This window comes from Pipistrellus kuhlii, unplaced genomic scaffold (genome assembly GCF_014108245.1).
Source record: "Pipistrellus kuhlii isolate mPipKuh1 unplaced genomic scaffold, mPipKuh1.p scaffold_m20_p_117, whole genome shotgun sequence".
Taxonomy (NCBI): Eukaryota; Metazoa; Chordata; class Mammalia; order Chiroptera; family Vespertilionidae; genus Pipistrellus; species Pipistrellus kuhlii.
Genome location: NW_023425424.1, coordinates 22,688 through 33,814, shown reverse-complemented (window position 1 = coordinate 33,814; position 11,127 = coordinate 22,688). Strand labels below are relative to the sequence as shown.

At 65.7% G+C, this 11,127-nt stretch overlaps 1 protein-coding gene across 1 annotated transcript; it reads left to right on the top strand.

The window, feature by feature from the left end:
- On the top strand, window positions 1–4,635 carry LOC118716045 (cytochrome b-c1 complex subunit Rieske, mitochondrial). The gene is made up of 2 exons (XM_036432729.2): window positions 1–279; window positions 3,811–4,635. The coding sequence occupies exons 1-2, from the start codon at window positions 66–68 to the stop codon at window positions 4,419–4,421; spliced, it is 825 nt and encodes a 274-aa protein (XP_036288622.1). The 5' UTR covers window positions 1–65; the 3' UTR covers window positions 4,422–4,635.
- The last annotated feature ends 6,492 nt before the right edge of the window (window positions 4,636–11,127 follow it).

Here is an 11,127-nt window from a genome sequence, read left to right as displayed (position 1 = left end):
CCGCGCCTGCGCGGCGGGCGGAAGGTCGTCTCTGTGACCGGCCGGCGTCCGGAGCAGCCGTCGCCATGTTGTCGGTCGCTGCCCGCTCGGGCCCGTTCGCGCCCGTCCTGTCGGCCTCTTCCCGCGCGGTGGCGGGCGCGCTGCGGCCCCTGGTGCAGGCCGCGCTGCCCCCGGCCCCGGAGCCGCCGGCGCTGGACGTGAAGCGGCCCTTCCTCTGCCGGGAGTCGCTGAACGGCCAGGCCGCGAGCGGGCCCCTGATCGCCGTCGTGGGCCTCAATGGTGAGCCGGGTCCCGGGTGCCCCAGGCCCAGGCAGCCGCGGGAGGGCGGGCCTGGGGGGGAAGAAGCCGGCCTGGTGGAGGGCAGGGCGGCCGGGCCCTGGCGGGTCCGCGGCCCCAGCTTCCGCCTCCGGGGGCCCCGCTGTCCGCCTCCGGGGGCCCCGCTGTCCGCCTCCGGGGGCCCCGCTGTCCGCCTCCGGGGGCCCCGCTGTCCGCCTCCGGGGGGCCCGCTGTCCGCCTGTGCGGGCCCCGCTGTCCGCCTCCGGGGGCCCCGCTGTCCGCCTCCGGGGGCCCCGCTGTCCGCCTGTGCGGGCCCCGCTGTCCGCCTCCGGGGGCCCCGCTGTCCGCCTCCGGGGGCCCCGCTGCCCTCCTGTGCGGGGCCCGCGGGCTGGGCGATCGCTCCGGCCCCGGCCCCCTCGGCCCCCGCGTGTCCTCCGTGGCGGCCAGGCCGGGCCCCAGCCCTGGGCTCGGCTTTGGATTCCCATCCGGAACTCGGGGTCCAGCTGCTCCCCCAGAGGCTGGCGGCTAAGCGGCTTTCTCTCCGGGGAAACCGGGGGTGATTGTCCCGAACTCCAGGCCGTGCCGGGAGGCTCGGATGAGGACACTCTGCCGGCGGTGGTGAGGACGGCGGGGCACTTGGTACGCGCCCAGCAGCGGGAGCTGCCGGTGACCCGAAAGTTCCCCCAGTGCGTCCCCCGGACCCCAACCCGCACACGGACAGCCTCGCAGCCTCAAGGTCACGCACACGGAGGCTGTCTGCCGTGGTGGCCGGCGCTGGACCGAAACGTTCACAGGATCGTCAGGCCCCAGAGCCCCAGGCAGAGGGGGCTGGGCCGCCCCGTCTTACGCGGCGGAAGGGGGGCCCTGCCCTGGTCCCGCTGGGTCTGTGCGCCTCCTCCGCCCTCTCTGCACCCTGGTCCTGGGGTCCTGAGCTGGCAGCCTGTGGGCCCAGGGCCTTGGTGTCAACCTGCCTCGTTCTAAAAACTGGGAGGATTTCTGCGTCTCCTGAGATGTGGGAGCCGGCCACCCGGGCCCTGGTTCCTCCTTGGGAGGAGTCTCATGAGCTCCTTGGCTGGAGCAGGTACTCAGTCAGGTCCCCCCAGGCCTCAGCAGCCCTTAGCAGGCACCCCCCCAGGCCTCAGCAGGCCCCCCCAGGCCTCAGCAGGCTCCCCCAGGCCTCAGCAGGCCCCCCCAGGCCTCAGCAGGCTGCCCCAGGCCTCAGCAGGCCCACCTGAGCCACCTGCCTGGCCCAGCGACTCTTGAGTCAGTGGCTCTTGCCCTACATCGTGACCGAGTGGCCCCCTGATTCTGCCTTCATTTGCCCCTCTTCTCTGTACCTTCAGTGGTACCCCACTCTTTCCCACCATGCGCCAGTCCTGTCCGTCTCCTATCAGGATCAGGTAGTCAGGCTTCCTGTTTGCCATTCCTTTGGGCTGGAAGGCCAGAACGCTGCCCCCTGGGCTGTGGGTGCTGGGACTGACCTTGGGCTGAGGGCACAGAAGGTGTCTCCGCTGTTTTCCTCACTCCCCCACCTGGGGTTCTGCATGCAGGTGGTGCCAAGTATTTCTGAATGATTCCTGGCGGTCTGTGAGGGGCGCCATTGGAACTGCGAGGTGGGAGCCAGGCGCACTCCAGGCTGTGGAGGGTGGGGAGCAGGGAGGGGGGACATTGCAGTAGCGAAGGTGAGCAGCATCAGGGAGGTGGCACGCCGGCTGAAGGGCTTACCCGGCTCCAGGAGCTGGTGAACGTAGAACTGAGGCAGGCTGCCCGGACCTGCCTTCAGCGGCAGCCAAGCTCACGTTAGACGTGGACGTGGTTTGTGAAAGGAAGGCAGCAGGGGGAGGGGGGGAGAGGGGTCAGAGCTGAGAAGGACGATTTCCCAGGTGCCCCAGAGCTCGCCTTAAGCACCACGAGCAGGCGGGCGGGAGCCGCCGCGGTGGGTGTGACGCCTTCATTGTCCTTTTTGCCGCTAACTGTATGCAGCCAGTCCCAGAGACACACAAGGGCTCCTGTTGCTGTCGTGGAACTAGGCTGGCCAGGCGTCTGCTGTGGGACGTGCCCACAGCTCAGGGAGCTCTTAGAGGGATTGTTGCCCTGGCGTGGAACCCCCACTGCAGAGCGGGGGACAGCAAGCGCAGGCCTCGCCTACAGCTCCTCTGGGTGGTGTCTGTGTGTCCGTGTGCTGTGCGTGGTGAGGCTGCGATCCTGTTCTCAGGGCAGGAGTGTGGTGCTTCTGTTCCTTCTCTGCAGCACGAGGTGCCTCTGGTTCGGTCCCCGGTGGTGCTGATGCCCGCCCTCCCTCCCCCCTCCATCTCTGACAGGATGGCTGCGGGGGAGGGAGGCCACAGCAGGACGGCAGGCTGGGGGTGTGTCCTGGCTCCTCCGCACACGGCTGGTTAGCCAGGACCGCGCACCGAGGGGTCTCCCCGGGTGCGAGCCCTGCCGGCCCCCGTCACTGACGGCCTGGAGAGCCAGGAGAGGTGCAGCTTCTATGAAAACGCACTTTGTTTTGGAAACAACATGTTTTCTAAAGGAGGGGTTTTAGTGTTCCCCTTGTAAACAGGGAGACTTGGCAAACGCCCTAAAATGAAAATACACTTTGCAAAGCAATTTGCTTCCTGAAACACTCTTAGATGCGATACCAGTAAGTTCATTTGTTCCCAGACATTTAACAATGCCATAGGACAGAAGGTGTGATCTTTAAAGAATTAAAAACTGAACAGTGTACATCCAGACTGGTACACACAGTGGTTGTGTTTTCCTTCTCCGTCATCGGACATGAAATTCCGGCCACTGGAGACCCACAGCCGTGGAGGAGAGACAGTGGCCGCTCTCCGTGCCCCCCCCCCCCCCCCCCCGCCCTGCCCATGCCACGTGGAAACGCTGGGTCCTGGGAGATGTGGAGTGATTTTGGTGGCTGCTGTTCTGGTAAGGGCGCCTTTCCTGGCATCGGGCTTCACTGGAAGCTAAAGCCACAGTGACGAGAAGCTAAAGCCTCACTAATGAGAGACCTCACATTTTTTGCCGCTAACTATGCAGCCAGTCCCAGAGACAGTCTGAGGTCTTTTAATTAGTATTCTGTGAGTTTGTAGCAGCTCCTTCAGGAACAGGCAGAAATGCGCTGAGAGGGTTTTAAGCTGAGCTCACACATCAGTGTATCGCGGACTCGGTGCACGTAGGGTCCCGAGAACCCAGGGCCCGTGGGGGAGACTCGGGCTGTGAGTGCCGGCACGGCGGGTTGGGGCTGCTGCTTCGGGGCTCGCTGGCGTCAGACGTGGTGCGTGGGGTCGCAGTGGACCGGGACCCCCGTGCCAGTGCGGAGGCCTCTGTGCCCGTTGTCTGTGGTCCCAGGCCAGTGTGCTCGGTCGTGGTCGCCTCATCTCGCTTTCAGTGTTTCATACGCCAGACCGCTTGCTGGGCATTTCTGAGGCCAGTGGGTGCCATTTCTCACATTTTACACTGTGGTTCTTGCTCATGAACCTCCAAAGGCCTGTTGCCTGGTGTCTGATTGTGCTTCACCTCGTTTGCCTGCAGCCCCTGCCTCCGTCCGGTATTCCCACACCGACGTCAAAGTGCCCGACTTCTCCGACTACCGGCGCGCCGAGGTGCAGGACAGCACCAGGCCCTCCAAGGAGAGCAGCGAGGCGCGGAAGGGCTTCTCCTACCTGCTCACCGCCACCACCACGGTGGCCGCCGCCTACACCGCCAAGAACGTCGTCTCCCAGTTCGTGTCCAGCATGAGCGCCTCCGCCGACGTGCTGGCCATGTCCAAGATCGAGATCAAGCTGTCCGACATCCCCGAGGGCAAGAACATGGCCTTCAAGTGGCGGGGCAAGCCGCTGTTCGTGCGCCACCGCACGGCGAGGGAGGTGGAGCAGGAGGCCGCCGTGGACGTGGCCCACCTGCGGGACCCCCAGCACGACCTGGAGCGCGTCAAGAAGCCCGAGTGGGTCATCCTCATCGGGGTCTGCACGCACCTGGGCTGCGTGCCCATCGCCAACGCGGGCGACTTCGGCGGCTATTACTGCCCGTGCCACGGCTCCCACTACGACGCCTCCGGCCGCATCCGGAAGGGGCCAGCCCCCCTCAACCTCGAGGTGCCCTACTACGAGTTCACCAGCGACGACGTGGTGGTGGTGGGCTAGGCCGGCCGGGGCAGCCCTCCCCTCGTCCCCCAGAGGCCGGAGCCGTCTGCCGGGCTGCTGTGTGCGAGTGAGCCGCCCGCGGGCCTGCCATGGCCGTGTGAAATGAGCGGACCGCCTTCCCGCGTGCCCCTCTGCAGAGGCCGCTCGGAGCCATCGCTGGGGCTGAGGGGCGGGGGGTCTGCCGGTTCCTCCATTAAATCACTGCTGCCGGACACGCCGCTGTGAAGTCTGACTCACTGCCTGCCCTGTGCCGGGCCACGGGTTCAGACAGCCCGGGATGTCCGGGACCCTCAGCCGGTCACCTCCCGCCCCGCGCACGCACACACGCAAGCACACGCACGCACACACATGCACACACATGCACACACGCACACGCGCCTGGGGGGTTCCTCGTGGAGATGCAGGTCCCTGGGCTCCTCCCCACAGAATCCCACAGACGCCATGAGCTGGAGGGGACAGCGAGGGGTGGGCTGTGGAAACAAAAACCAGCGCGGGCTCCAGGGGTGGCCTCGCCCGGCCCCTGTGGTAGTGGGAGCGGCTCCTGAGGAGCGGCGGGGGACAGAGCGGGGGGCAGGGGGTGGGTAAGGGGCAGAGGGGGGGGCCATCTGAGAGAGCTGTGCTCCAGGCACATCATGTTCTCCATCGCCCTCTGCTGGTGCCCAGGACAGCGGGGCAGGGGCACCCCCTGGCCACAGACTGTCCCCCACCCTCACCCCCACTCTGACCCGGGTCCGCCGGGTGGCAAACACATCGGATCTCCTCCAGAGGCTTGTCCGACGCAGGCCACCGGCCTGAGGATCTGTGTCCGAGAGGGAGGGGGGCCTGGGCCAGAGGGGGTGTGTGTGTGTGTGTGTGTGTGTGTGTGAGAGAGGGCACTGCTCCCCACGGAGGAGGACGGCCCCCTGCAGCCCTGCACTGGCCCCTCCGCAGCCCATCGGACCTGCCGGCTACAAGCTGCCGACCGGAGCCTGTGCCGCTGGCGGAGGCACTACAGCAGGCGTCTTCAAACTACGGCCCACAGGCCACATGCGGCCCGCAGAGGAGTCTGATCCGGCCCGCCAGGTTTTTTGGGCAGTGAGCGCAGCCGAGGTGTTACAGTAGGAATTAGTAGTTCATATAGTCCGGCCCTCCAGCTCTCTGAGGGACCGTGATCTGGCCCCCACTTTAAAAAGTTTGAGGACGCCTGCACTGCAGACTCAGGCTGCCAGCCCGTGTTTGGCTGCACGGGAGCCGGGATGCTCGGAGACGCCATCTGCCCGCTCCTGGCGGCTTATGCTTCTCATTTGGTCTGAAATGGGGACGGGGGAGGGGGGTTTGGTGATGACTCCGACTCCACTTCCCTAGCTCCTTGTCAGAACTGGCCCGTGGGCTGAGCTGGCATTTCCTCTGCTGCCCACCCTTCCTCGTCTGTGTCATTCGGCCCACCCCTCGCCTGGCCCTGGCCCTGGCTCTCCAGGGGTGAGCACCGGTGTGCAGCCCCCTAGTTAAGCCCCCGGGCAGGCAGGGCACCAACTGTAACTCACAGGTCTCCCAGCGCCCAGGCACAGCGGCAAATGAGGGCGAGGAAACGGCTTATTCAGGATAATCCTGGTTAAACCAGATAAGACTCTACACGTCCCTCCGGCCCTCACCCATGTGCCTGGAATTGCCGAGGCGGGAGGACCAGCTCAGCCCCGGGAGCCGGGCACGGGGCCGCTCAACCCCGGGAGCCGGGCACGGGGGCCGCCCAGCCCCGGGGAGAGGGGCACGGGGCCGCTCAGCCCCGGGAGCCGGGCACGGGGGCCGCTCAGCCCCGGGAGCCGGGCACGGGGCTGCTCAACCCCGGGAGCCGGGCACGGGGGCCGCCCAGCCCCGGGGAGAGGGGCCGCTCAGCCCCGGGGAGAGGGGCCGCTCAGCCCCGGGGAGAGGGGGCGCTCAGCCCCGGGGAGAGGGGCACGGGGGCGCTCAGCCCCGGGGAGAGGGGGCGCTCAGCCCCGGGGAGAGGGGGCGCTCAGCCCCGGGGAGAGGGGGCGCCCAGCCCCGGGGAGAGGGGCACGGGGGCGCCCAGCCCCGGGGAGAGGGGCACGGGGGCGCTCAGCCCCGGGGAGAGGGGCACGGGGGCGCTCAGCCCCGGGGAGAGGGGCACGGGGGCGCCCAGCCCCGGGGAGAGGGGCACGGGGGCCGCCCAGCCCCGGGGAGAGGGGCACGGGGGCGCTCAGCCCCGGGGAGAGGGGCACGGGGGCGCTCAGCCCCGGGGAGAGGGGCACGGGGGCGCCCAGCCCCGGGGAGAGGGGCACGGGGGCGCCCAGCCCCGGGGAGAGGGGCACGGGGCCGCCCAGCCCCGGGGAGAGGGGCACGGGGGCGCCCAGCCCCGGGGAGAGGGGCACGGGGGCGCCCAGCCCCGGGGAGAGGGGCACGGGGGCGCCCAGCCCCGGGGAGAGGGGCACGGGGGCGCCCAGCCCCGGGGAGAGGGGCACGGGGGCGCTCAGCCCCGGGGAGAGGGGCACGGGGGCGCTCAGCCCCGGGGAGAGGGGCACGGGGGCGCTCAGCCCCGGGAGCCGGGCACGGGGCTGGGAGCCGGGCTCGGGGGCGCTCAGACCTCACGGATGTGGGGGTGAGCGCCCCGGGCGTGGTTCTGGGGGACAGTCCTTTCTGCCCCTCCTTTACCGCCTGCTGCTCATCTGCCCTCCCAGGTGTGGACACCTGCGTCCTCCTGCCCTGCCCTCCGGCCCTGCTCTGCCCGGGCCCAGCCTGCAGGGCACCAGGCAGCAATAGGCGGCCGTGCGGGCTTCCAGGGCAGCTGCATGGCCGGGGGTGACCAGCTCTCCTCAGCCCCGGCCACTTCCTCCTGCCCGGCCTGCCCTTGGCTGGCCTTCTGCCCCACCATGTCCCCGTGCAGCCGCTCTGTGGGGCCAGTCTTACCGAGTCACGTGTAAACCTGTCTGGAGAGTGCGACAGCGGTGGCCTCTGGCCCCAGCAGGCGCTGCGGGCGCAGCAAGCTGGAGGGTTCGGAGATGGTCACACATCTCCCTTCCTCGATCCCGGAACGGGGAGGGGGGGGGCAGATGCTGGAGATCTGGGGTGCCAGGCACTCCCTGAGGTCGGCCAGGCTCTGCCACGTGTCCCGTCCCCAGCCCTGCCCGCAGCCCCGATGCAGGCACACTCCCCCCAGCCCGCTCATGGGGCTGGCTGCCCCACACCAGCCTCTCTCCGCCTCAGATTTCATTTGGATCAGCGTGGGAAGCATCGTGGGCTGGGCTTTCCCGCGGCTGAGGGGATGCTGCTTCCCTTCAGGGCGGATAAGGGTGTGGGGCCACCTTCTCTCTGGTCTGCGGAGGAGAGGCAGCCACTGGGCCCCGGACACCCACCCCAGACACCAGCCCAGACTCAGCAGTTGGCCGGCTCCGCAGACTCACAGTCCTCCGCCCCGAATCGATGCCCGCTGTCACCTGGGGAGGGAGTCCTCCCAGGGCGGCCGGGCGGCCCCTCGGGAGGCGAGTCACAGGCTCTGCCGATGGCTCCTCTGAACCAGGTGCCAGCCGAGTCTGCAGCAGCTGGCTGTCCCTCGGGGCCACACACGGCGATGATCAATCAGGGCTGGCCACGGAGGCGGACTCGGGCCGGTTTGCTTCCGGAAACGGTGATTTATCATCCCTCCTCTGTGTTCTGCTGGGTTTGCGTTTTGGGTAAATATTTGTACATCCTTCAAAGCGGCACCATTAATCCAGCCTGCCATGGGACGGGCGAGATGCATCGAGCGTTCTAGAAAGTTCCTGGGGGAAGAGGCAGGCGTAGAGCTCCCGCCTCTGCCGCTCCGCCCCGGATCATCGCCTTGTCTGCTTCCAGGGCGGGAAGGGCTCTGCCTTCCTCCGCGCCCCCCGCGCTGAGCCAGGACCGAGTGAGCCCCCGGAGGACGGTCCTCGGAGGGGCAGGAAGCCGAGGCTGCCGTCCTCGCAGGAGCCCAGCCGGGGACACTGCTCCCCGAGGGAGACCCGGTCGATGCCAGCGGGCTCACCGCCGCCATCCGTGCTCCGTTCCCAACGCCGCCGAGTGGCTGCCCTCCCCGCTGGCTTCTCGGCTTCTCCCCGGCCGATGGTCATTTGGTTGTTGCTCAGCCTCCCGCAAGGATACTTCCCATTGCCTTTTAGGAAGAGGAGAAGGGAGAGGGAGACAGGCACACGGATGTGAGAGAAGCATGTCGGGGGGCTGCCTCCTGCATGCGCCCTGACCAGGGTCCGGACCAGGGAGGAGCCTGCAACCAAAGTACATGCTTTTTTTTTCTTTTTCTTTTTCTTTTTTTTTAAAATATATTTTATTGATTTTTTACAGAGAGGAAGGGAGAGGGATAGAGAGTTAGAAACGTTGATGAGAGAGAAACATCGACCAGCTGCCTCCTGCACACTCCCTACTGGGGATGTGCCCCCAACCAAGGTACATGCCCCTGACCGGAATCGAACCTGGGACCTTTCAGTCCGCAGACCAACACTCTACCACTGAGCCAAACCGATTTCGGCCAAAGTACATGCTTTTGACCAGAACCAAACCCGGGGCCCTTCGTCCACAGGCTGATGCTCTATCCACTGAGCCACACCTGCTGCCGCGTCTTTTACTGACGGGGCAGCGCCTTCGCCTCTGAGGAAAGGGCAGTTTAAGATAGAAAGGCTTTGCTTGGCAGAGGGTGAGCATTCCTTCCTTCTAGGGTCGTGGACGCCGAGAACAGACTGAAGCTGGGGGGGGGGGGGGGGCCTGGAGGAAAAGGGTGAAGGGAAAAGGGTGGAGAAAAGAAAACCCTCAGAGACAGGCCACAGAGCGGTGACTGAGCAGTGGAGGGGGAGGGGGGAGAGGAGAAGGTGCCAGAAGGAGACGGGACTCGGGGTGTGAGCTCACAGCACAGGACAGAGATGGGGGTCACAGAACTGCACCCTGAAACCTGCGGGAGCCCCTTTCACCTCCCACGTGGTTCAGGGTTCCGGTTCAGGGTTCGGGTTCTGGAGAAGGCCGCACACAAATGGAAGAGACTAGAAGAGCATTAATTTGGGAATATTGGGGGCCAGGCAGAAGCCCAAGAGAGGAATACACCCCACTCTGGCCTTGCCATCCCTTTTATTAAGGTTATGGGATACACACATATCCCTCAGGCAGGAAATTCCAATAAGAGCCAATCAGCAAGGATTCACATAGGACGGACAGGTGGAGGCTGCTGTAACTACCAGCCTCTCAGCTAAACGTGAGTGATTAGCTCTGACCACTCAGAGCAATTAAGGTTGACCAGCCTCCGGATTCCCTGTCCACATCTCTGTTAGTGACGGTGATCGGTTTCCAGCAGAAACCTATATGGTTTTATTAACAAATGCCACCCCTATGAACTTTAAAAAAAACACACAAAACTTTGCTTTGGCCTGACTGCTGGCTCAGTGGTTGGCGCCGCACCCAGGCTCACAGGTTCCATTCCAGGTCAAGGGCACGCCCCTGGGTTGCAGGTTCGATGCCCAGCCCGGGTCAGGGCATGTGCTGGAGTCAACCAATTGATGTGTCTCTCTCTCACACATCAATGTCTCTCTCTCTCCCCCCTCCCTCCTTCCTTTCCACTCTCTAAAAATCAATGGCATTAACAAAAAGAAGGAAGGAAGGAAGGAATTAAGGAAGGAAGAAAGGAAGGGAGGGATTAAAGAAAGAAGAAAGGAAGGAAGGAATTAAGGAAGGAAGGAAGGGAGGGAGGAAAGGAGGGAAGGAGGGAGGGATTATTCTGTCTTGACCCTGTCATCTGGGATGGACCCGTGACCTCAGTCGGAGGGAACGGACTTTCCGGTCTGATTGAGGCCAGTTCTCTGCGGTGCAGAGGGACCGGCCGGGGAGCTGGGCGCGAGCGGAGGCCACCGGGAGGAGACACAGGAGGAGACACAGAAGCTCCCGTTCCCTCTGGGCCCAGCCGCCACCGGGCTCCCTGACATCCATCTGTGCCCTTAACGCGGGCTCGCTGGTGTGTAGGAACGGGGCCATTTCCCGGGCGGGGCACATGCCTGGTGGTGGGCTCCATCCCTGGTGCGGGGCCGCCTATTGATGATTCGCTCTCACATCGATGTTTCTCTCTCCCCCCCCCTCCCTCTTTCCTAAGTACCAATAAAAATCTTAACTCCGAGATTGCCGAGGGTCCCCCTGGAAGGGTTCCACGCTGGCTGCTGTCGCCATGGTGATGAGATGCCGTCAGCCGGGATGCTCTCAGCCGGGCGGCCTCCCATCGAGCACAGCCTCCTGGGACGGGAAGTGTGTGGACCCCACGGAGCCTGCTCACACCTCCCCGCCCCCCCGCCAACGTCTAATTTGGCACGAGGGCCCTCGGGTCCTTTGGGGGATCAGGGACCATTGGGATTGTCTTGATTTTAGCAAAAAGTCAAGTGCAATGCAGCTGCCGGAGGGCCCTTGACTTTGCCAGAGCGGCTCTCAGGGCCCTGGCCCCGCGGCTCTCAGGAGGGGGGGGGGGGCCGTGCCTGCACCTGCACCCCCTGCAGCCACGTGGGCCGCTGGACACGGAGGCCGGCTCGGGACAGGGTCAGGGCGAGGGCCCTGCTGGTTCTTTTTTAATAAACGTATTTTTACTGACTTCAGAGAAGGGGGGAGAGAGAGAGAGAGAGGTGGGCGGGGGAGAGATGATGAGAATCATGGACCGGCTGCCTCCTGCACGCCCCCCACGGGGGATGGAGCCCACAGCCCGGGCCTGTGCCCTGAC

What these genes read in the sequence shown, in the direction of transcription:
- LOC118716045 (XM_036432729.2), top strand. Translation starts at nt 66, where the DNA reads ATGTTGTCGGTCGCTGCCCGCTCGGGCCCGTTCGCGCCCGTCCTGTCG. An exon ending in CGCCGTCGTGGGCCTCAATG is followed by an intron (nt 280 to 3,810) that starts GTGAGCCGGGTC and finishes GTTTGCCTGCAG; the next exon opens with CCCCTGCCTCCGTCCGGTAT.